General features: G+C 45.9%; 1 protein-coding gene across 1 annotated transcript in view; it reads left to right on the top strand.

Annotated features, from left to right (window-relative positions):
- The first annotated feature begins 11,610 nt into the window (after positions 1-11,610).
- The window catches only part of USP31 (ubiquitin specific peptidase 31), a 194,813-nt gene continuing 179,444 nt past the window's right edge, over positions 11,611-26,979 (top strand). The window contains exon 1 of the mRNA XM_086940436.1: positions 11,611-12,183. Within this exon, the coding sequence (XP_086796562.1) occupies positions 11,632-12,183 (552 nt within the window). The 5' untranslated portion in view covers positions 11,611-11,631. The remainder of the gene's footprint in view (positions 12,184-26,979) is intronic.

Below are 26,979 nucleotides of genomic sequence, written 5' to 3'. Positions count from 1 at the left end.
GGGCAAAGATGCTCTGGCACGCCGCTATGGTGAAGCAGATAGACCGGGGAAGACATTAGCGGGCATTCTCAGAAGCCTGCACACCTCCACATATGTCCTGGAATTACTAGATGAGGGTGACTGTGTACAGGACACATCCACAGGAATCTTGGACACCATGTCCATGTTTTATGCCAAGCTATACACTTCCACCCCATCCCTAAACAGAGATGAGCTGACTGCATACCTAGACACCTTGCAATTAATTTGGCTGGATAACACACAAATGAAATTCCTCGACATGCCCATTACGGTAGAGAAAATTATGCAGATAATTAGCTTCCTCCCACATGACAAGGCACCTGGCCTTAATGGTGTTACCACCTCCTTCTATAAGGAATATGCCACCCTCCTATCCCCCCATCTGCTGGCCATGTTTGAGGACTCCCTCAAAGAGGGTATTCTTCCTCCTACGCTTAGAGAAGCTGTAATTATTTCACTCAGCAATCCTGCCACAAAATGCGACTCATACAGGCCACTATCATTAATAAATGTGAACAACAAAATATTGGCAAAAATCCTGGCAAATTGCATAGTACCATTGCTGCCCAGGATGATGCGGCCCGATCAGGCAGGATTTATTCCAGGCTGCTCCACCTCCCACAATTTGTGAATGCTTTTCGCGATAATGCATCACCTAGACCCACAACTGCAAGCAGTTGCCACCTTGATGGATGCCACTAAGGCATTCGACTCCCTGGAGTGGGACTCTCTTTTCCCACTGCTCCAACGGCTAGTCCTCAGCTCTACTTTTCTTCATTATATAAAATTGTTATACACACTCCCCACAGCATGAGTCCTCATGAATGGGCTCATCTCTAAGCCTATTCTAAAATCACTTGAGGCACACGACAGGGATGCCACTCTCTCCGCTATTTTTCGCAATATCGAGGGAACCCTTGGCTGCCAGGCTCCGACAGCACCACATGCGGCGAGGGATTGAGTTCTCTTCTAGGGGGCTAATAATCTCCCTATATGCGGATGATGTTACATTGTTCATAAGTGATCTGCGAACAAATCTTGAACCTACAATACAGGAGGTGGTACGCTGCGGGGGGCTCTCGGGAATAAATATAAACTGGGAAAAGTCAATGATCTTTCCGCTCACAGACCATACCTGTGAGTTCCATACTGAACACCCTTTGAAATGGGCGACCTCCCGAGTGCGTTACCTCGGAATATGGCTAAGTCGTGATATGCAGGAATTGTGGACTGCAAATTTTGGCCGTGCGATGGAGTGGCCAGAAGATAGAATCCCAGCATGGTCTAAGTTACCACTCTTATTAGCCGGCCACATTGTTATAGACAAAATGATAGTGCTACCTAAATATCTATATCAATTAAAAAAGCATTCCTTTACCACCAATGTGCGCTTTCCTGAGACGCCTTCACTCAAATTTGATATCCCTGGTATAGGCGGGTAGACAGCCCAGCATTTCATGGGAACTACTCACATTACTGCCCACACAAGGAGGAATGGGCACACCGGATATGAGGCTCTACGTCTTTTGTGCGCAGGCACAATTCCTACATGTCCGGAACCACCCAACTCCCTTTCAGCCCAAAGTTGCAAAAGAAATGGATAGAGTGGACCCATGGCCCCTAAATACAGCCTTATAATGCTCATACTAGGTGCCCTGGGGTGACGTCAACACAGTTGAATGCGTCTGGTGGGCATGGGACGGCATAAGAAAAAGGTGTGGGCTAGAGCAGCTATATGCGCCGCCGATACCATTGCCATGATGGGAAACAACCTTTACAACACAACTTTTACAACGCACTACCATTACAACGAAACTTTAACAACGCAACATCCATTACATCGCATGCCATTACAACGCATGAAACTACAACGTATACCACTACAACGCATGTCATTACAACGCAGTCATTACAACGCATACCATTACAATGCATCCAATTACAACACATAGTACCCTTACACTATCCAACACTTACCCTACTGTTGCACCCCTGGAGTTAGAATAGTGTGACAGGGTCGACGATTTCACCCCACTTGTGGACACCCCAACTCTGAGTACGGACTGTTGGTCCATCCCATCATGCTTACCTGACTCCGTTTCATTTCAACAGCAACCGGAACTCCCCTCTGCCGACTGGATGGCCGGTGACCCGGACTATTGGTGGCCAACAACCGAAGAAAAGGTACCGGGCCCCTTTAAGGAGACACACAGTAGAGACGAGACTCCTGCCCTATTGAGGAGCGTGCTGACGTCAAAAGGGGGCCGAATCCATGAAGAGGCGGACGGAGTTTCCCTGAAGGAGAGGATTGAACACGGAGCCGGAGAGGACGAGCGGAAAAGCCAGGAGGAGTCTGCGGAACGAAGCGACTCGACGAAGGAAGAAGAGGAAAAGCCAGGAGGCCAACGTTACCACGCTTCGCCACGCTTCCACGGGAGGAGCGTGGCTCCAGCAGGTACGGGGCAGAGTGGCGGGCTGGGTGGGACGCCGGTTCCCTACTGAGTAATCTGTCCGCACTAGTTGTAAAGCACGTATTTCACCCATTACCCACACAAGCACATTCTCACGTCGTGGCTTGTTTTGCACACTGTGTCACAGGTTTCCTTCACTCCCGGCCCCTAATCCCCCAGTCATACGGCGACCTAATTCGCTCTCTCTCTTTCCTTCTTTTCTGGCCCCTTGTCTGGACGAGTGGAGACGGAATCCCCGAGACAAGCTGGATCCCGCGAAGCCTGCGTTCGACCCGGCGGCATTTGCACGAGAGAGAATCAATCACAAGCAGAAAACGAAGAACTTATATAAAAATAAAACCCTCACTGAAAAATTTACTTAAAGCCTCCGACTCTGCTTCCCTTGTGCGGCATAACCCTGTAGAGACCGGCCCACCTCCTAGGCCCACGCCTACCCTGGGACAAATAGTAATTTTTACCCCTACACTATCCAATACTTAACCTATTGTTGCACCCCCTGGAGTTAGAATAGTAATTTGTACCCCTACACTATCCAATACTTACCCTACTGTTGCACCCCCCTCGAGTTAGAATAGTAATTTTTACCCCTATACTATCCAATACTTACCATACATGCAATGTAATGTTATGAGTTGTAATGGTATGCGTTGTAAAGGTAGTATGCGTTGTAATGGAATGTGTTGTAAAGGTAGTTTTTAAAAACTAGTTGTAATAGCATGCGTTGTAATGGCATGCGTTGTAATGGATGTTGTGTTGTAAAAAATGCGTTGTAAAGGTATGCGTTGTAAAAGTATGCATTGTAACGTCATACATCCTTGCATGATAACCCCATCATGCTGCTGCTTCAGAAAAAGGGGCAAAGCAGAGGGCTGGTCTCCTTAGCATACACACTTTCTTGGACCTTTCTCACAATGGCACATTTCTAGAAACAATACCCACCGCACCGATGCCACACGTACATCAACTGCACTAGACCTCCTTCTATATTACCAGATTAGAGCCTTGTGCCGAGCACTGCATGACACCTTCCCAACACAACCCCTGACATTGCCAGCACTGGAACATATACTCACCACAATAGCTTCACACAAACTGATAACGCGGCTGTACTCAATGGTCAAACGTAGCTCCCCGACGCAGCCCTCTCATGCTAGATGGCTATAGGACACTGATATAGGTCCTGAATTGACGGATGTCCACTGGTCATTTTGTTATGGGCAGATGGAAATGCTATCACCTTACTACAAACTCCACCTAATACATTTTAAATGTCTACACCAGATTTATCGCACCCCACTGCAACTACACAAGATGGGGCTGACTGGCGACCCCAGTTGCCTCAGATGTGCGGCACCACAGGCGACTTTTTTTCATTTAGCATGGGATTACCCAAAAGTGGCTCCTTTTTTAAACGAGGTTTTCCAGGTTATTCAGTCTATAACCGAAACATATATTCAGTGCACACCAATAATAAGCTTATTGGGATATATTAAGGATGTTCCAGTTAATAGTCGGAAAGTGCCGGCCATGCTTCTTCTTCTGGCCAAGCACGGAGTGGCTATAAACTGGGGCAGAAAGCCGGTGCAAAGAGTGAAGGGCTGGCTACTAGATGCGGCTTATTGTTCCGACCAACTGTTGCATTTCTGGAACAAAATGCCTCCGATTTGCCGTCCTAGGGACATTTGAGAACCCCTACTGGTTCATCTGAAATCCAGGGATACTGCAGGTTCAGCATCATCACCAAACCACCTCTCTGTGTCTCAATGATAGACTGCATATCGCCACACATGCCCACAAAATGTAGAGCAATCTGCTCCCATGATACAGCCTCCTGCACCTCCACACAATGTTAGTAGAAAACTGTAAGAATTCTACTGCCCATATAGGTCAGGACTGTTGAATGCAGTGAAATGTAACACACACTGTCTACTTGATGAGAACTAGATGACGAGGTCTCATAAACTCACTGGATGATTGACAATATATTTGCACAGAGATGTAATACTTTATTGCTTTCTTCACTATGATTCTGCTTTCCCTCTTCTCTATATCAGGTCTTGGAATTGTCCTATTGAAACTGAATTATTCCTGACTGTTGCTGCTTATATGCTACTAAATGCCATTAAATAAAAAAATTAAAAAAGGAGGAGAGAAACTGAATCATGTCAGAAGAAACCCCTACAATGTAGCCCCAAGGATCTCAAAGCGGTCACAACAGGCATGCCTTCTCTGATCTGCCAAAAAGGGTTGGCAATTTGTCTTCAGGGCCTAATGCATATGGCGCTTTGACTGTCTCTCAATCAAAGGGCTTTCAATATACACTGCCTAGAAACCATAAATGGCATGTTAGCCATATTACAAAATCCCTTGTATATTGGCTCTAAGGGGCTGAGACGTTTTTTAGACTTTTAAGCCGATCACCTATAAGCACTTTAATTCAAGGGTATGCCATTTGTTGTAGAGTTTACTAAAGAATGCTTTAAAATGAAAAGAAATAACTTTTTAATTTAAAGGGACTTATAGATTGACTAGTTTTAAAACGGATATTTTGAGAATCATTATATTATTATAATGATTTTAAGTAAATACACAATAAATACCAATTCATTCATCCATTCATGTGGCTGAATGTGAAAAAAAAGACAGTCACATCTTTAGTGTTGTTTAAAATACAAATGCTTTATTAATAAGTTTGTTGATAAACATTGCAATGTTTATATACTTTAAATGACTATTTGAAAATGAATATTGTTTCCATTACATTTTATATTAAAATGGGTGGTTCACATGTGCATGCTTGTAATGAGTGATGTCATTGTACATACCATGAATGTTGTAATATGTGAGGTCATAAGCAGTGCATGGCGGGAGCACAAGTCATAGAACTCTAACTGGTGAATTGCTGCCCTGCTGACCCCCACACAACCAGGGGTGGCTGGTACCATTTAAAAGTGGTGTGGGTGCATGTTTCTTCTGTGTCACTCCAAGAATGAATGAAATGCAAACCATTATCACCTCTTTGCATTCCATTCATCCTTGGAGTGACACAAAAGGAATGCATACCTAAATTCAGCATTGTGGCGTTATCAAGATTCCGATCCAGCTGCTCTGCTCACCCAGGTCCTCTTGTGAGCGTTGATAGTAACCTGGCTGTGGCACTTTGCCCACATCGACCCAGGACAGCCAAGCCCTATCCCAACACTGCTCTTTAAAATACAGATTATTAGAGTCTGAATGAAGTGTATGAGAGCAGTGTTGGGATTGGCTTGAGCAGGGCAATCCAGCACTCAATCAGAGACTAGAGACCTGTCACTACATTGTTTATAAATATTTTTACTGTTTAGCTCTTAAATGGAAGAACAGCGCTCATTTGCCACTATGGATGAGCTGCCGCTGTACAAAACCTGATGGCGTGCACGGTCGAAGGCTAAAGAAAAGAGATGTGATCTCAAGGTCCAGTCCCAACTATACTAAAGATTGTTTGTGTCTTTTTATTGCCTGCACCCCCCAAGCTGCCAACCAAACATCACAGCCCGTTCAGTCCATTACACTAGAAATGAGGGGGCCCTATGTCCCGGAGAGCTTTCTGTGCCTCACCTCCCTAAATGGGAGATCCGCTGACCTGATTTACAATGTTGTGTAGTTTCCAAGTGGTTCATTACACTGACATCCTCTGATGCTTCTGGCACCTGATATCCTCAGTGCTTGGCTGATGTGACTGGAGAACCACCAGCGCATGCTGCTAAACCAGTCTACAGGCTGCATCTCGATGACAGAGAACATGCATTTATTTATCAAGTTTTGTATAGCACAAACTTGCCCCAAAAGTATCAGAGCGCTTCACAGTGTAGCAGCAATTACATGAGCACCGGTTTGTTGGTTCCCCCTGGCTTTTGCAAGCAGAGCCCTCATTGTTGCAGAAGCCAGATAAAGTAAAATCAGGATGGAAGCCTTGGCAATCAAATGGGGGTGCAACCAGTTTCATCTTCACTCCTGCGGAAGGGAATTCACAGTGATCACCGATCATAAGCCACTAGTTAGCCAATCCAGGAGCACTGCCCCTCACCCACTTCCATGCATCGAGTGATGGGTAGTAAAGCTGCAGCAGTATGAGTTTGCTGTTGTATACCGACCAGGCACGAAAAACTCTGCAGACTCCTTGTCTCGTCTTCCTGTCTCACAACCAAAGTGCCCAGTAGTCAGCTACAAAAGATTACATATGAATGTTGAGCCAAAGCATGTGTCTGAAAGCTCTAACTACTGGCTAAATCAGTCGGATAACGCAGGATGACGAGGTTCTCCAGAAGAACATTACCGCCGTCCAGGAAGGAGCACAGGGAATATTCCTCTGTGATGCTAACCAGTGGGGACCTTCACAACTGTAGAGAGTGAGGGTGAACTAAGCCTCCTACTGAAGGGTCAACGGATTGTGACATCAATGGCATCACACTGGTGAACGGTGGACTTAGCACATGAAAGACACCAAGGGACCCGAAAAACCAAGGAATGCCTTAGGGAGAAAATATGGTTCCAAGGACTTGACACCATGGTCGACAGTGTAGTGAAAAGTTGTCTGGCACGCCAGCTGACAGGCAGAGCCAGTGTGCCAGCACCCATAGCCACAGAAGACCACTGTGAACCACCATTTAACAAGGACAGTTTCGATTTTGGGAGTTTTCCTGATGGATGTCTAACCTTGGTCAGGTTTGACTGAAATTCTAAATATCCAGTGATGGATTTCAGTACACAATCAGCCTCTATCAAGGGCCACACAACAGGAAAATGGGGCCCTTGATGGAGAAAGTCTTTGCAATGTTTGGTCTCCCAGAGGAAATATGACTGTCAGTGGATCCCCTTTCGGATGTATGACGTTACGACGCGTACTTTGACAATGCGTACCGTTACAACGCTACTTTTACAATGCAAGTCGTTACAACTGTCAGGACTCCAATCTGCAGGATTCGCTTGCAGTAACAATGCTCCACCTCCGGACCTCCCGAACACCCCGAATGTAATATCACAGGGTGTTAAAGTGCTACGGCGAGCGAAAAAACCCCAAAGGGGAAAAACCCGGGAAGGGAAAGGAAGGGGGCTGCAGGGAAATGGAAGCTGAAAAACAGAATATACAGCAGACTAATACAGCATGTAAATCCTACTCTCTTTATATTCTCACTAAGGGAAAATTAGATCACCTGTGCCCTTTTTGTTTTCTCTTCTTCCCTGTAGTGGTCTCTCACAAGACACCTTCTATTCCTAAAGAGTACAATAACATACATTACCAAACACATTCAACAGAAAGGATGTATATTCGTATGCATTACGAATACTAGATACATACCCCCTAACTTAATGTTAAAGGCAGTAATCAATATACACCTTGGGTCCTCGAGAAACTTATGTAGCAGTCTGACTTCCAGGACCAATGAAAAGAAATAAGCAAAATATTTGAATGCCTCTAGAAAGCAACTACATTGGCTGCCGGTACAACAAAGGATTGAATTTAAGGCTATGACCATTGTCCACAAAGCCCTAACCAAGACAGGACCTGATCTTATTCAACCTTTGTTTCATCCTTATCAAACGAATAGGACCCTTAGATCCAGCAATAAGAACTTTCTGGCAGTTCCAAGAATAAGGAGAAGCCGTATGGGTGGCAGACGTTTTGCTGTTCAGTCAGCAAAACTTTGGAACAAACTGCCCGACCATATGCGGATGGAGGAGAACCATCTTAGGTTTAGGAATATGCTGAAAACCTTCCTATTTCCCTAATTCATCGGGGATGAATTGGACCACTGAAGCGCTGGGATGCCTCCGGGTAACCATGCGCTATGCAAATGAGTAGTCATTCATTCATTCATTCTTTACTTTCCCTAACCGATAACAGATTACCTCATCTGTAATAGTTAGTGGAAAGAGTAATATACCAGTGCATCACTTTATGCAACCCAAACACGGTAGAGCGTGGATCCTTACCACCGCACTCCGCTTTGGTATTTGTATTCCAAAGATAAAGATTATATCCCCCTTCTTCGTGACGGCAATGCGGAGATTATTCCCCCTGCACACCGCCACTGAATCCACAACCAAACGTTGTCAAAACAAATACACAAAAGGAAACACAGAGTCACTCGTACCCCGAATGAGCTCCGTTAAGAATGCTGATCCAAAGCACACGAAGGAAAAAAGAAAGTAACCAGGAACTGCGGCCGTTACCAGAGCTACCCGCTCTGAGCAAACAACGGCGCAGCGAACAGTACCAGAACCAAACGCCTCTCTCAGGACGCGGGTCTTCCTGCAGCAAGGCAAGACACAGGAACAGTTCAAAAGGTGAGAGCAGCCGCTCCTGCTCCTACATTCAGAATCAGGTACGCCTTCCCTACGGTCAAGCCGAGCTATATACGGCTGTCCTGTAGGATCATGAGAGTTGTAGTCATACCCCCTAGGCTCATGGGAAACGTAGTCCAATAGTCTAATATTCAGGTAGGCGCAACAGAAAAACCTGACAACAACGACTTGCGTTGGGGGGCGCTGGATAGTAAATAGTTTTATTTACTATTCCAACTCCAGTCCCCGTGGACTCTAGGGAAGGAGTTGGATAGTAAATTAAACTATTTACTATCCTGGAGCGCCCCCCAGCGCAAGTCGTTGTAACGACTTGCGTTGTAAAAGTAGCGTGGTAACAGTACCGCGTTGTTAAAGTTTCGCCATAAAGGATGTTCCCCTTCCCTTTCCAAGCGGGAGAATTCTAGGACTTTTTCAAGCACCTGGGGTTTAGTCACAGGAAAATCACACCCCAATGGCTACAAGTAACTAGTGATGAAGAATCCTTCTTGAATACATAATGGAATTGCCACTGTTCAAAGAGAAATATACCAGCCCTTTCTTTTTGTTTTACGAGTCTGCTGGAGTGTTACTAAATAAGACTTTATAAATATTGTACGTATTCATTTGTAACATGACTTTTCTGTCTTTGTTTACTTTAACAAATAGTCATGGATCATTAACACAGCTCTAGAACACATTTAAAAGTGATTTCTATTTAATTTGCTGTCTAAAGTATTTACAGATAAATGTTAAAAATACAGGTTTTAGGTGATTTTACTTATTTTTGTACCACCGGGATATCAAAATACCGGTGGTGTAGGTAGGAAACTGGCCAGGTTGCAACCCGAACCCTTAATAAGGCTACCTGCATCACGATTAATGAAGGGTTGAATCCTGAGGCTATCCTTTGTGATTCCCGCAAGCATATAGGAACACCCCCCACTGAACTACAAAGCGCTTTTCATTGGCAATGATGCTGGACGCTCACGCCAGAATACCATCCCAATGAGCCCATCGTGGCAAGCCAAGTTTTTTTACCATGATGGTAGCCAACACAAAAGGCGAATAACCAACAATTAGGCCAGTTGGCGCCAGAGAGACAAGATGTCTAACATACAGTCAGGTTACCATGTCCTTATACGATACTGACACCCAGGATGGAAATTTCGCACCACATATGAATGTGGACTGCGGACAGTAACAGCATTAATGGCACCTTAGAGTCAGCTAGCCGAACCACTGAAACTGTGGCTCGAAATGTGTCATGTTTCAAGAAGATAGAGGTCAGGTTGATGTTGCATGATAGGAGGAGCTGAGAAAGTGAACTAGGCACCTGGGTGAGTCATAAAGGTGGAGAACAGGTTACAATGCAGTGCCATGCACCCCAGCAAGGGACCCCGCCATTGCATCATTTATATAAAACTTTATAAATAAATAAACCCCCAGGATACCTCTTCCCAGGACACCAGTGATGGAAGTAGCTGAAGAGTCTGCGCCAACTGCTGCTGTAACACGGAGTCAGAAGTATGACATGCGGCCCAACCCTGCTCCCAGCCAAAGACTGAAAGACTTTGCGTCCTACAAGCCAACCCTTCCATTTGAGGCGGGAGACTACAGATTTCAAGGCTAGTCTTCCGCCTACCGATTCCTGCAGCTAGAAACTCGAATCAGATTACCGAATTAAGTTCTTCTGGAAACAAGGCAGCTTGAGCTTTGAAATCTATATCCTGAGGCAGAACGCTTTGCCCTTAATTTTTGGAGGGTGATATTAGAGGGTGTGATAGGTCCCGACATTCAATTTTCTGCAGTTTTCCATAATGCACATTGAAAAATGAGTTTAGAAGTCGGTTTTTGTTCGTGCTATGTTATTAAAATACCAAAAATTAAATGCTGATGGTCTGTCACCATACATGCCAATAGTCCGATTCAGGCAGATAGCATCTGCTTCATTCGAATTCTCCCAACTCTTTTTTATTTCCCACTTGCTTGCTTTAAAATATTGTCATCAAGCATGTGTGTGTGTGCTGTGGATTGAAAAGCGACACTCTTGTACGAACACTGAATGGGAGAGGTTGGACTTTGAATCTGGAGACCCAGGTTCGAACCTCGGAGTTGGCTCAGCATTCTGTGATCCTGGGCAAATCACTTAATCTCCCCGTTCCTCCCAAAAAAACCAGAATGTGTTGTTTTGTAACGTAACTGGTGCTCGGGTAGAGTTTGTGCTATATAAATTTGCAACAACAAAACTGTTATTTAGGCTGTAGTGAGCCACTCAGCTCTGCGTGATGCCCTGCTAATCCCTACAAAACCTGATGGCTGGGCACATCCACAAGCCCGGCTATAAAGAAATGAAAATAGGACAGTTCGGATTTTGGCGCCAACTGCATTGCAATATCCGTGTCTTATTGCCCAGTGTAGTATGCTGCTCAGCCAGGATGTGTGCAATGTAGAATGTTGATAGTTGGTTTGAGTCAGTTGGTCCTTTGGCTGAGCCTACAGGCTGCTCCTGGTGGGGCTTGTGATTTATATACTTTCTTACTTGTAACTTAATTTCAAAATAAACATACTTGAAGTTACCAACATCAAATGGACTATTTTCTGTTCATTACACCCAGGCTGCTTGCCTAAATCACGTCTCCACATGGGCCATCACAGTGTTTGGGCAGGCTCTAGGATAGATCTAGTCCTCTTTCTATTTCTCTGCCTCCTGCCTTCTCTTGCCTCATTGTACATGGCTTCACTCAAGGCGTGTCCTCTTTCTATATCGATGCCTACTTCCGGTGGTGACAGGAAGTGCCGCGGCGCTGGGGCTGTCATGGCAGAGGTCTGCCCCGCCGCCCCCCCGGGCCCGAAGGAGAAGAAGTCACTGCGGCGGAGGCTCTTCCCGCCCCGGCCCCGCGGCTCTGCCTCGCTCATGGGCCGCGTCTTGCGCACCCTCACCACCCTTTCCCGGCTGAGCTCCGAGCCCCCTCCCGGCCCTCCGCCACCCACTCCTCCAGGACCGCCATCCCCCCGGCTCACCCCCGAGCCGGGCTCCCCGCGCATCCTTGACCCCCCTCGGACCCCGGGGCTGTCCGGTCTGAAGAACCATGGAAACACCTGCTTCATGAACGCCGTGCTGCAGTGCCTGAGCAACACCGACCTTTTCGCGGAGTACCTGGCGCTGGAACAGTTCCGGGGGCCGAGGGGGCTGGAGAGCTCTGAAGTGCGATTGGAGGGCCTGGACGGGCTCGATGGCTCCGAGTCTCTGGACCAGTACCGGGGCAGCACCGGTGGGCGCGGGCCCGAGGTCACCGAGCAGCTGGCCAGCCTCCTGCGCAGCCTCTGGACCCTGGAATACACCCCGCAGCACAGCCGCGAGTTCAAGGTGAGGAGGAGAGGGGACCGAAGGGGCGGGACAGCAACTAGCCATGTGCGTGGCTCACTGTGTCAACATATCCTCTTCTACACTGTTGATGAAGTTTAGTACATAGCCAGTGGCCATATATCACTCGTTACCCAGCCATTAATCTTCCAGCCAGTCATGTTGTTTGCGCTGATATGGTTTGCCCATCGCCGTGGACACCTCCACCTCACTTTGCGACGATCTGGTTTGCTTGTCTCCTTTGACCCTTCGCCAAGCTGGTGTGCCTCCCCGCTTCCTTCCGCTCGCTGTCACTTTTCTGCATCCTCCTGACCCTTCCCGTTTTCCACTTCTATGCTTCGGTGTGTTGTGGTTGTTAGTTAAATGTTCCTGTCTGTCTCAGAATGCGCCCGTCCTTTTGATTTAGTTTTTGCATTATTGGGAGTCTTACACTTGTGGGACACCCCCGCGCCGCACGGCCACCAGCTGCTGCGTGTGTTCCCCTCTGCCTGCCTTCTGCCTCGCCGCCGGCCTCGCTGACGCCGTGGTCGCTCCCCTCTGGTTTCCCAGTTGTTTTGCCCTAAATTTGTGCTTGTCTGTTTCTGCCGTCTGCTCGCGTATTTTGCTGTTTTTCCTTGTTTTGCCCGTAATTTGTGCTTGTCTGTTTCTGCCGTCTGCTCGCGTATTTTGCTGTTTTTCCTTGTTTTGCCCGTAATTTGTGCTTGTCTGTTTCTGCCGTCTGCTCGCGTATTTTGCTGTTTTTATTTGTTTTGCCCTAAATTTGTGCCTGTTAATTTCTTTGTATCCCCTGTGCCGTGTCCAGTTTCCTTCCTGATTGGCCGCCTACCTCGCCGCCCTCCGCTCTCGCTTCCCGCCACCGACATTGGCCCCGCCCCTTTTTCTCTTCTGTTCCCTCCCCGCTCCCGCCTCCCAGCTGCTCCGCCCACCCGCGCACTTCGCCTTAAATGGCGACCGTGCGGACGCGCAGCGGGCGCGCCGATTGTGCGCCGAAGGCGCGCCAAAGGTAAGCCCGTCTGCGCCCGTCCGCGACCGGATCGCGACCAGCGCCAGGACCCCTGGCCCACGAAGACCCCGACCGACCCGCCTGACGTACTCCGCCGCCACCCTCACCGCTCTCAACACCGGCCGACTCCCAGAATGCCATCAAGCCTCTCCACGACGTACCCACGGACCCTTCAGCTGCCACGCCTGCAAGTTCACCTGCATCCGGACCTGCCCCGCACCAGCACCCACCAAGCCGAACACCAGCAGTACCCACCTCAAGTGCATCCTGCTCAACACCCGCTCCATCCACAGACATGCCATCGAACTCTGGAACCTCCTCGACACCACAGCTCCAGACGTTGCCTTCCTCACGGAGACCTGGATGAACGCCTCTTCAGCTCCCGACATCGCCATCGCTATCCCAGAGGGCTACAAGATCGTCCGGAGGGACCGAAACGCCAACCAGATGGGAGGAGGCATCGCCATCATCCACAGGAGCACCATCCGTCTCACGACCAGCACCGACAACTCCCTGACCACCGCCGAACACCTGCATTTCCAGATCCACACCAACCCGAACACCACCCTCAGAGGCACCCTGATCTACCGACCCCCTGGACCACGCACACAATTCAGCGAGGACATCGCCGACTTCGTCAGCCCACATGCCCTCCCCTCCGCTGACTACATCCTCCTGGGAGACCTCAACTTCCATCTGGAGAACAACAACGACCGCAACACCAGCACCCTGCTCGACAACCTCACCAACCTGGGACTCAAGCAACTGGTGTCCACCCCCACCCACCTCGCCGGACACACACTCGACGCTGTCTTCTCATCCAGCAAGGACATCAACTTCAGCCACACCACAGAGCTTCAATGGACGGACCACAGCTGCGTCCACTTCACCTTCAAGAAAACAACGACCCACCACCACCAGCAACAGACCGCCCGCAGAAGCTGGAACAAGATCACAGCAGACCAGCTCGCCACCTCCCTGAGCCAGCACCCTCCTGCCAGCTCAGCGAACCCCAGCCAGGCCGCCGACAACCTCACGAAGTGGATCAGCAACTGCGCGGACGAACTCGCCCCACTGAGGACCCCGCCCAGCAGACCCGGCAGCAAGAAAGCCCCATGGTTCACCGACGAACTCAAGAGCTCCAAGAAGAACTGCCGAGCCCTCGAGAAAGTCTGGAGAAGGGAACCGACACCGGACAACAGGACCTCCTTCAAACTTGCCACCCGGAAACACCACCAGCTGATCCGCGCCGCCAAGAAAACAGCATTCAAGGACCGGTTGGACAACAACGCACACAACTGCAAGGAACTCTTCAACATCGTCAAAGAGCTTTCCAACCCCAGCGCAGGAAACAACGACATCACCCCATCGCAAGACCTCTGCAACTCCCTGGCTTCATACTTCCACAACAAGATCGCGGACATACACAACAGCTTCAACAACCAACCAACGCACACCATGACCGAACAACCACCCCCCACCACCACCCTCCACGCCTGGACCCCGATCAGCACCGAAGACACCATCCGCACGATGAACTCCATCCACTCCGGATCACCGACCGACCCCTGCCCTCACCACGTCTTCAACAAAGCCGACGCTGTCATCGCACCCCACCTGCGAGACATCATCAACACATCCCTCGACACCACCATCTTCCCCGAGAGCTGGAAACACGCCGAACTCAGCGCCCTACTCAAGAAACCAACAGCGGACCCCACCGACCTCAAGAATTACCGCCCCATCTCGCTCCTCCCGTTTCCAGCCAAAGTCATCGAGAAGACCGTCAACAAGCAGTTGGCCGCTTTCCTCGAGACGAACGGATCCCTCGACCCCTCACAGTCCGGCTTCCGAGCCAACCACAGCACCGAGACCGCCCTCCTCGCCGCCACCGACGACATCCGAGCCCTGATGGACAATGGAGAAACAGCGGCCCTCATCCTCCTAGACCTCTCCGCGGCATTCGACACGGTCTGCCACCGCACCCTAGTACGGCGCCTCAGCAACGTCGGAATCCAGGACAAGGCGCTGGAGTGGATCACCTCCTTCCTCGACGGGAGAACACAGAGAGTCCGCCTACCACCGTACAAGTCAGAGGCCACCGAAGTCATCTGCGGCGTCCCCCAAGGATCATCTCTGAGCCCCACCCTCTTCAACGTCTACATGAGCCCCCTCGCGGCCATCGTACGCAAACACAACCTCAGCATAATCTCCTACGCCGACGACACCCAGCTGATCCTCTCCCTGACCAACGACCCCGCCGCCGCCAGAGCCAACCTGCACGAAGGGATGAAAGAGGTAGCCGAGTGGATGACGACCAGCCGCCTGAAACTGAACTCGGACAAGACGGAGGTCCTCATCCTGGGCTCCTCTCCCTCCGCCTGGGACGACTCCTGGTGGCCTCCCGCCCTGGGCACCGCACCCAAACCGACAGACCATGCACGCAACCTGGGCTTCATCCTGGACTCCTCCCTCTCCATGACCAGGCAAGTCAACAACGTCTCCTCGGCATGCTTCAACATCCTACGCATGCTACGGAAGATCTTCTGGTGGATCCCCACCGAGACCAGGAAGACCGTCACCCAGGCCCTCGTCACCAGCCGACTGGACTACGGCAACGCCCTCTACGCCGGGACCACCGCCAAGCTCCAGAAGAGACTCCAGCGGATCCAGAACGCCTCAGCCAGACTCATCCTCGACATCCCACGAATCAGCCACATCTCCGGACATCTGCGAGACCTTCACTGGCTCCCCGTCAACAAAAGAATCACCTTCCGCCTCCTCACCCACGCACACAAAGCCCTACACGACCAAGGCCCGAGCTACTTCAACAGCCGAGTCAACTTCTACGCTCCCAAACGCCACCTCCGATCAGCCAACCACGCCCTCGCCGCCGTCCCCCGCATCCGAAGAGCGACTACAGGAGGAAGGTCCTTCTCCCACCTGGCCGCCAAGACCTGGAACTCCCTCCCGACCGACCTGCGCCTGACCCAAGACCACCTCTCCTTCAGGAAGAAGCTGAAGACCTGGCTGTTCGAGCAGTAGCGGCTCCCCCCCCCCCCAGCGCCTTGAGACCCCACGGGTATGTAGCGCGCTTTATAAGTGTCACTGATTGATTGATTGATTACAATTGCAATGGGCATCCATCCTCTTTTGTAGGTTCCTATGCCTATTGACAACCTCGCTGTGTTGTCAGTTGTCCATATTATGTAATATTTACGGCAGTTGAACTGTCTTAAAAATACCTGAGACATATTTCTTACTTTTCCGAGTCTTAATTTAATGTTTACACACTTAAATATTTATGTGACTTATATTTAACTATAAATTGATAAAGTTAGAGCTTTACTCTAGAAATTTCGCTGTTGCTCAGAACACTAAGATTTTGGTCATTCAACCATGAGTCTTCTACAGTCAAATAATCTCTCCCAGTTGACTGGCTACATGTAAGCTTCATCTGGCTGTCAAAGAAGCTCTGCAAAGTCTCCTCTACAAATTAGTACTTCACGCTGTCAAATTTGCCTACAGCCAACCAAGGACGTTATATACAAAATCTTTCTCTGGCATTGCTATGGGAATCTGCAAATTTTTGTACCTTGCAAATGCCTTGTAACTTTCAAAAAATAACCTAGACTCCTTCTGTTTCACAGACATTTTGATGGTGTCTGAAAGGCAGTTGGTGACTTTGTTTTCACTCGGCAACCTATGGTTTTGTTCTGAACCTAAATATGATTTGCATATTCATCTGTTTTATTCTTTCATTCATTTTTGTTTAATATTCATGTTTCTAAGTGGGTTCTGTTGTGAATTGCTCTAACAATGGTGACAAGTTTGCGCTATAGGATAGAGCAACAGTAAATGCAAAATGAATGAATAAAGCGACATTTATATAGCACATGGCTACCCAAGGGCATCCAGCGCTTATCATGACACCTTGCCCACCTCAACTTGATCATATAAAGAGGAAGATTTTAAGCAGAAGGGGGGAAAAGTAAAGTTTTAAGCTGCTTCCTGAACCAGAACTTAGCTGCAATATAGGAGAACCGTCGGTCCCCAGTTCGTGACCGCTTGATCACAGGAACTACAAGCAGTCGTTTGTTATTGGATCTCAAAATTCTGTTGGGGCAGTATAATTGCAGTATTGACTGAAGCAGTGGAGATCCCTTTCCTGAAATAGATTTATGGACTGTGCACATAGCCTTAAACATAATCATTTCCTGAATAGGGAGCCAATACAGCTGACCAAGAGCAGGTCTGCAGAAATGCGTTTGGACGTATTCGTTAAAAGACGAGCTGCACAATTCTGAACAATTTGCAGCATCTTAGTGGTTCCTAATGGTGCACCCAGATAGACTGCATTTGCATAGTCAAGGCGAGATAATATAAGTGCCTGGACCAGAATACGTCTGGCATCAAGAGGGAGAATCTTCCTTAACGTCCTTAGTAGTCCATAGCACGTTGCTGCGACTTTGCAAGCCTGTATTTTGAAATCCAAATTGCAGTCGAGCCAGACTCCCAGTCTCTTAATTTGTTTCTTCGGGACTGGAGGGGAGCCTAAGCAGCTGGGCCACAAAAGATCTATGTTCGCCGGAGCAGAGTGGTCCAGGAGCATAAGTTCTGTTTTTGCTCCATTCAATTTTAGAAATGATTTACCCATCCATTCATATAGCTTCACCAGGCATGAAGTTAAGGCAGGCAGGCAGGCATTTATCTTGCTGACTGAGGGAGACCACCAACTGAGTGTCGTCCGCATAGGTGAAAGCGAATAAATAGATAGACACACAGAGGTCTTTATGAAAGCATAAGTATCTTTCTGTGAGTGTGTAGAGTGCTATACTTTTTTGTCTTACATGAGCATATATGTTGAAGGGTTACACGCAGAACTCAGTAAGAATGTAAATGCATGCAAGTATTGCCGTCAAGTCTCTGTTTTGTCCTATTTGTATTTGGTGATTGTTTTATATCTTTGATGCATTAGGTAACTGATTAGTTAGTTAATTATTTATGTCTGCGCAGATCTCCATGATAACTTTGAGCTTGAAACCCGCAAACTGTTGGCCAGGAAAAAAAGATTGGTTTACTTCCAATCTTGAATTATTCTTGGCCTATGAGAGTTTTACGTGGAACATGGCAGTCTGGTTGTTCAATTTCGGGTAATCTGATGAGGGAGGTGTTTGGAATTTGGGGGATACAGAAATTCATTTTATTTTTGTTGTGCAGTAAGGACTGCAATGTTGAAATGGAGGTGTGCTTTGTGTAATGCAGCCTCATGAGGCCCAAGCTTCCTCTTGCACTAGCCTAAGGGACTCAAACTGGTTATGGCTATGAGTACAGTGTTTGTCCTTTAATACAGTGACAGTATAGATACATTGTGCTGGCAAAATAAGTATGCTTACTGCTATGGTGTTCATGAGGCACAAGCACTGTTTGGCTTTGGGTTAAGGCTCAGGACCGGCTTTTCCAACAAGTAGCACGCGAGCTGTTAGTAGCTCCCCAACTGTCTAAAAATAGGCCTCCTGTGCGTAGCTCAGTATAATAATTTATGAGTTTTTGATTGATTGAATTAATATGTATATCAAATATTATAAGCATGTATTTGAGATGAATAGGAGTCTCTTTTCAGAACTTGTAAGCTAATGTTTGGAGAAAAATGGTGGAATTTCCAAAATATTTTTAAAGCAGATAATTGAGTGATGATTCATGAGCCATAGGGGAGAATTATTACTGATTATTACCTTGGCGACCGAGCCATTGCAGCTATAGCTATTATATATTACCCACGGAGAGGCTTTCCATATTGACAAAACATTTTTTATCTTACTGCTGGCCACTCAGCCTAATGTACCGAGGTGTTTGCTAATGGTAATCTTGTATAAGGTGCCACTAATGTATTCCTAACTGTTACGGTCATTGTTACAACGCTAGTATTAGTAGCTCATGGTGATTATCATTGGAAATAAGTAGCTCTTATTACAGAAAAAGTTTGGGACCCCTGGTCTAGGATTTGCTCTCTGAGACAGTCTTGATGTGATGGGCTCCCTCTAAATGGACACCATGAGGTTGAGGCAACTTTTGGTGGTAGGTTAATTTCTCTGTTCTTTGCTACTTTAATGGGCACCCGTCCTGTGGTAATGGAGGTGGGCTAGTTCTTAGAACTCAGTTTCATAGATGTATTATGATTATCTAATTCTGTTACTCCCAATTGTTTTTCGGTCCTTACCCCTTACCTGCTGCGCACATTCCCCTGCTGTGCTGGGGGCGGGGGGCGCACAGCGCCCCCATGCTCATGACGAGCTGAGCTTGTCACGGCCACAACCGTTTCTTTAGAACGTTCGCACAGCAGGGGAATTAGGCCAGCATGTAAGCTTTCTAAAGGCCATGACGAGCTCAGCTCGTCACAAGCACAGGAGCACTGAAGCTCATGACGAGCTGAAATCGTCATGAGCATGCAAGAGGTTAACACCTTGAATGCTACAGCTAATTCTCCTGGATGCTGACTTTTCTGGATTCCCATTGTTCATGACGAGCTCAGCTCGTCATGAGTAAGAGGCACAGACAGCCTGCGGAGATGTGTGTGCTTTCTGCTGTGTGGCCTCACAAGACAGAGGTAGCTATAGTGGTTTTGTTCCCAGCTTTGTGCCCCATGAGGTACGGACTCCCTTTTGGAGATGATTATGCTTCCTCTTGTATGGTCAGTGACTCACAACGTCCTGGTTGGTAATGAAGGTTTTGAGAATACACCCCTACCTTGGCTGGGGCCCACATGACACACAAACCTTTCAAATGCAGGCATGTTCTATTGAGAATTGGCTTCCTTCCTTGGCATCATGTAAGTTATTAATGGCCTCTTTCGGTTCCCTGGCTTAGACCCCCCTGAGAGAGAGAGATCTTATGGCGTCAGTGGTTTTACACATCACCAAGATAAACATCAGTAAACATTTGCTATCTTCTACATGGGACATCTATTTTGGACATTTTCGTTCTTCACAATTTGTTTACATAGACAATACTAATTCGATAGACCTTCTGGTTGACCTTGTAGTGAACAGCATAATGTGCCATCTGTGTTGTTAAAATACTCGAGTTCGTTCCTTTAGCCTTCACTGGATATCTATTGACCGCCTTATAAATTCCAGATTGAGTTAGTCATTGACTTCCGCTGGTATTACCAAAAGCTAGACTTTAGCAGCTTTACTTGGTGCAATATTCAGGGGTTCACAACGCTGCCGGCTTCAGAAGAAGAGCCCATTAGACCATTTTCAGGTGTAACCTATACTTGGAGGGGGAGCGTGGACTGGAATTTGGAAGCAGAGAAGGACCAAATAAAGTATGCGGCAGGGTTGACTGAGTAATACAGCAATAGAAAGCAATGCATGTGACTTAATGGAACACATTTTGTGATAGTATTACTTCATCAGTTTGTCTCTTTTTTTTAAATTAGTTTTTTTGTACACGTTAACATTGTGTAGCTAAAGGTTTCACCTCATTATTACAGGTTTAACACCCAAATACAGTAATAAGCAATATAAAGGTGCCTTGTCACTTTGTGAAGGGTCTTCCAATGGGCAGTATTGTGTTGCTGTGTTTTAATAACTTTTGATCCATTTGAGACAAACATTTATTTGTTAAAATCCGCAGCTTATATAGCAGATCAGTGGATTATGTATAGGGCTCCTGGTTTTATGGAATCATTTAGTTAAATATTTCAATTTGTATTTATCCATATTTATTTTTTGGCCATCATTTGTGTTTATCAATATGTATTTTGTGTTTTGAGAATAAATGGAGCAGTAAAATGGTATATTTACACGTTTTTTAAAACTCTTGGACGTGCACTCGGACATGGATGTCTGTCATGTTTTCGCAAATTAAGCAGCCACGTATTACAAGACTACACTCCCAGGTACATATTAATGTTATACAATAAAATATGTTAGCATATGCCTGTATTTAACCCCTTCGACGCGGCCACGATTCCCCTGGTGTGCTGTAAACAGCACGAACAGGGGCGGGCCGTGACGAACCCCAGCCGTCATCAGCACACGAGCACCGTAGTGCAATGACGGCTGGGGTTCGTCATCAGCCTGGAAGGGGTTAAGGAACTCTCATCCTGCTTTTTAACTCTCCATGCTGTATATCTGCTCAGATGTTGTCTGGAATTCATGAAAGAAAGCATGGAGAGTCTCTCAAAAGAAGCACAATTTTCAGTATTTTTTTGCTTTTAAAAATAAATACAGCCAGGAATAATATTGTTTTCGGTCTGTATTTATCTGTAAAACCGGAAGCCTTAATTGTGTGGCAAATGTGATGAATCCATATTCATGCGTAACCTGCCGCAGCAACATAATCTAATAATACAAGTGGCCTTGCCTATACTTGGGGCCATTGGTGTTATGTAGCAGTGAAGGATCAAATTATGGGGGAAGGTTGACAAAATTATGCTGCAAGAAAAAGGAAATTGATGCTTATTGTGCCCCAAGCCGTTTAAGTATTATGTCGTACTGTTATTTAAACAACCACTAATACTGTCTGAGTGAAGTTGTCTCATTAGTACAGTATAACACGTGAATAAATCAATCCGCAATTTGAAGCTTACAGTTAACCTAGCAAATCACCTGCTACTCTGCGGAACAACATGTGGCACTATTTGTTTTGTAACTTTTGATCTGTTTGAGCGAGAAGAGAGATATATATATATATATATAATTTTTTTGGGGGGGATCTACAAATTCTGCAGTAAATGGTGGATTAGATGGCAAATCCATAACTATGCGGAAAACACAATAGCTGCAGAATTCCATAATTCTAGTGGCCCTTGCTATACTGGCTATTAATGGAAGACATTATTCATGCTAAATGCCATTGTCTGCTCCGCAGATGTGGAGCAAATCATGTACCACATATCTGTTGGCAGGATGATTCCCACCAAAGGTCTTGAGGTCAGTGGGCTGAAATAGTCTGAACTTTCTCCTCAGGTGTTGTGGTTTCTCCTTGATATTATCCCGTTTAAAACTGATATCTGCCATTTTAATCTTTTCGAAAGGTGTTACACCCAGTAATTTAATGTCCAGATGCTAAGCAGTTCTTGGGTTGTATTTCTGTAAGGTCCTGTGCTGGGGTGTTCAGGATTATCTGTCTAAATACCTTGCCACTTAACTTTCCATGCAAAGATGCCGCTGTGCGATCCCCGTAAGTAAGTACAGACACAGCATAGGCACTTCAGTAATCCTGTTGTCGAATTAGTCCAACTAGTCTCTTACTGGGAGACAGCTACAGTATGCCCATCAGTATCCTCCCTCCACTTCAGCCCATAGTCTCCTGTGTGGCCGCCACAGCCTCTTTATTGTGCTATTTTTGCTTTTCTGTTTTATTTGCATCGCTAAAATCGTTGCACTGTTTTCCACCACCTTACGGTGCATTTTTGTTTTATGTATTTATTTTATATAGAAATACTTTGTAGTGTTGTACTTTGGAACTGTATCCTAGGCAGTCTCATTGGAGCACTATGTAAATTAGTGAACCTGAATCACACGAGAAAAGTATCTGAATCCAGGAAATATTCTGTTCTGTACCTTCAGATATTCAATTCGACGAAACAGAAGCCCCCACTAATTGTAAGCATTAAAACAACCACAGAAAAGCTTTTGACGAGACAAATCACCAGACCAGTGAAATATTTCCCACTGATATTCAGACTGTTGGACTATAAACTGTAGGCAGAATTGGTCTGCTATTGGTCCGTTGGGGCTTGACGTTGGAGATTATTGCAGATTTCTAACCCCCTGCATTGTGATCTCACATCCAGTTCTGAATGTCCCAATCTGTAGGTCATGGAGACAAGTGTTAAGGTGTGTTTCAAGCTGTTCTCCTGAGATCCCGTGGTTTCGTTGAGATAAGGGTCCGATGAGAACCAAGTTTTCATTAGTTCTTCCTGGGGGTTTCTGTATATATTGATTTAATAAATGCTGGGTCTTGATCCTTTGCCTGGCTATGTGTGTTGCTGTTAATTTTGCTGATTCAGCATCGTAAAGTGTATTTGCATATTGGTTTTGCAGGGAAGGCTTGTTCGATTGGACAATATAATTCTATTCTTCAGTCATCCTTTCACAGTAATGTGGAGTGTATTGCAGTGGCCTGTCTTGAATTGTCAGTGTGATCTCTATGTCCTGGATCATCACAGTGGGTGTGTTGCTGTTAATTGTGCTGATACAGCATCTTACAGTGTATTTGCATCTGGTTTTGCAGGAAAGTCTTGTTTTACTGGACGATATAACCCACTTCTTCATCCATCATTTCACAGCATTGAGGAGTGTATTGCAGTTAGCCGTCTTGAATTGTCAGTGAGCTATTTATATCTTGTCTCGCTACAGTATTTGTGGATGTTCACTAGCCTCCTTTCTGTGGTTCTTGCTAGCTGTTTATAACCGTGGTGTTCAGTCTTGAAGCTCTCTCTCTTGCCTTGGATCAGCTTTTCTTTAGTGTGAACACTCTATATTTATGGCCTGACAATATGACCTGCTTAATGTTCTGAGTGTATAGTGTTGTCCTTCTTGCCCTACTGCAAGACACTGTAGCAGCCCCTGAAACACTTTATTCTCTGTATGTTTTGCGGTGTCATGACTGGATCATTACAATCTTTCTTACTGCTATTTCTCTCTGTGCATGTATTTTGTTCCCTTGGACTTGACTATTAAAACCTCTCCCTAGAGCCTTTTCGTTCTTCTCTCTGTTCCAGAAGTACTTTCTTTATAACCTGTCATTGTTTTCAGACCTAATGATAGGGCTTGTCTGGGAACTAGTCTGAACAGCCATCTGCAAGTTCCAGCAGTAACCTCTGATGCAGCTATTTGCGTTCCTGAGAGTATTGTGGCAGGATCTTGCGTCTGGTGAAACATAATGACCGAGGTGGAGAGGCACGCGATCGATTGATATATAGGCCACGTTCGCTGGAGATGATTGTTGTGTTTAAAAAAAAAAAATCTTTAAACGTATCACATTGGTTGCCTTAACCCACACCTCCTTTCTGCTTCTAAGGTCACCTTATCGTTATTTGTCGTCTGCTCTCTTACCATGGCGTTTCCCGAAAGGCTTTAGTTCCATACTTCATTTCACTTTCCCTTTGTAATATTGAAAAGCCTCTTCTGATTGTGGTAAAGTAGTATGTATGAGCAACTGCAGTCTATATCGTTGAACATAAATCAAATGTTTGACTGTCACTGATTTTTTTTTAACACAAACACGTTTTCATAGTGTATTTGCACAAAACTGCTTATTCATCTTTCTGAAGCCCCATATTTCATGTTGTGGCAGATAAAAAAAAATGTGTTAAAAAACCACTGTAATAAGGGGTACATGGTAAACTTGATAATCTATGCTGCCTTGCAGGAATAAGGATGCAAGCACAGATTAGGAATATGCAAAACGTTGCTGCAATACACTCGCCCATAGCTCTGTTTATTTCAGATATAAGAATCAAAAGCACAAGGACTTCCAAGGTGACCCTAAATATAACGGTTGAAAGGAGGAACAAATGTCTTTCCTTGCTGTGAGTCTGTCTAGTTGGGCTTTTTGCTCTATTAGTCATTGAAGAATCCTGGAATAGTGTGTTTTTCAATTCATGGTCCTGTGGCTGTTAATCCATAGCAGATTGTAGGATAGAAGTAACTGCATCTGTTGTTGTGGTAATGCTGTCAGTGAGTTGCTGATCTTAGTTTAATAGGTTTATTTGCCCATTTATACTTTTCCTTTTATTAGTTTTCAGGTCGAGCCTGGGCAGTGCATGTGCTGCTCTGTGAGCCATGCTGTATTATGGTATGGAATAGAAGCTCCACCCATTTCCCGCTCATCTTTTCAGTTGGCTCCTGTTACTGTCCTTTCGACGTCGTAGCTTTTGTATTAGTGAATAGGCTTAGTAGTCCCTCCTTGGTACCGCATTTTCTGCATTTGTAACCTCCCATAAAGACTGGACTTTTTACTTGTCTTGTTACATGGTCTACTTTAGGTAGTCGGGGAGCACTATTTTCTTAATATACCTCTATTCCTCCCATGACATTGCAGCACTCCACCTTCTTTTATATTGTTATTAGTAATGTATCTATTTAATTTACAGCACTGTCTGCTTTCACTTTAGCAGCAGCGCTACAGAAAGTTTCTTAAATTATTTTTTCCTTATGGGTGAAAGTGCCATATACAAAGCTTTCACTTTAATGTTGGCTGCGACCCTTTCTTTAGACGCTGCTCTCTGTAACCTGACTACGGCGAGCAGCATCTAAAGAAAGGGGCGCAAACCGCCATTAAAACAGTCTTGCATTTGCAAGAGTTTGAGCTATTACCACTAGAAATGACACTGCCTTTTAAATGTGTTGCTTTTAAAAACAAAAAAAAAGGCATTGTCATTTTAAAATGCCAATAGCTTAAATTCTAGCAAATGTGAGAAAAATGCTTGTTTTTGTATAGATGTGTTTCTATGTATCTTAATGTCTCTTTTTCTTTCTTTTTTAACGGTGTTGAAAATAATTGTGACCCACTAACACTTTATTTAGAGCAGCTGAACAAATAATCACAGGTATTACTACAGTGCAAATATCAAAGTTGAGTTTATTACCACAGTACAGCAACCCTTATATTAGAAAAAAACTCTTTGCTGCCTCACAAATTGCATGTACCAATTACTGTACACAGTGAAACATCCCTTTTATTACTCACTGACCCTTTCAATGTGATTTTGATCTTAGTACACACATTGAACTCGTGTCATTTTGGTTTTGATTAAACCAGTAAAAAAAAAATTGTTTAAAATGCCATAGACAAAAGCACACAGCAGCTGACCAGGGTTTCGCACATCAACTTTGTCTGTTTCAGAGATATTTGGTGGTGCGGCTACTCTCACCATCCGCTGCCGAGGATGTGTATCTGAGCAATAGTATATAAGAGTGGAGAGGCGCATACAATGAAGTCAGTGATACAAGAAAGTCCATGAAATGCGGTTATCTTCCCGGGCTTACCGATCCCCCCTCCGCCTTGGAGCTCCCCTAAGGGGTCCGGAATCAATATACTTCTTGACTCTCCATAGTGATATTTTCCAGCCAATCCGGGGGACTCGAATCACCATTCCACTTGGAATTGAGTGTGAAGCACTTTTCAGCCCTGATGAAATTCCCAAGGCACGAATGGGAATGAAACGCGTTTGCTGTGCCGTTGTATGTGAAAATAAAGAATACTTTAAAAAAAAGAACAAGATCTACGCATTTCATGGACTTACTTGTATCACTGACTTCATTGTGTGCGCCTCTCCACTCTTATATACTTTAAAATGCCATAGCATAACCAGTATTTGCAAATGCACAGGACCTAATCTGATCCAAAAGGATTGAAGGAGTCCTATCTCTTCCCCACACTCAACAGCTGTAACAAATACCATATTACACAAAACCTCTGTATATACAGTGTGTGTATGTGTGTAGTTTAATTCTTTATATTTATATATGTTTTATTGTACTCCTTAGTTTTGCTATGAATGCGATATTGGTTACAAAGTTATCAGTTGCTCGTGTCTGAGCAGTTACTCTAAATATCACGTAGTCTGCTAAAGATAGGTATTTCTCAAAGATTTTCAGTATAGGCTCTCTGAAGTGATTAATAATAGTTCCATAATTTTATAAATGCAATAATCCTCTCCCCTATGTTCCACCAACCTTTTAAGAGGGGGTTCATTCTAGAATCAACAGTGTAGAAGATTTGGTTATCTGACATTTTGTTTTGGACCCCAAGGCTTGCGAGGAGGAAAAGGGGTGCCT

The sequence above is a fragment of the Lissotriton vulgaris genome, chromosome 10, assembly GCF_964263255.1.
Source record: "Lissotriton vulgaris chromosome 10, aLisVul1.2, whole genome shotgun sequence".
In the NCBI taxonomy this organism is placed as follows: domain Eukaryota; kingdom Metazoa; phylum Chordata; class Amphibia; order Caudata; family Salamandridae; genus Lissotriton; species Lissotriton vulgaris.
The sequence above is the reverse complement of the archived record's forward strand: the minus strand, read 5'-3'. Positions and strand labels throughout refer to the sequence as shown.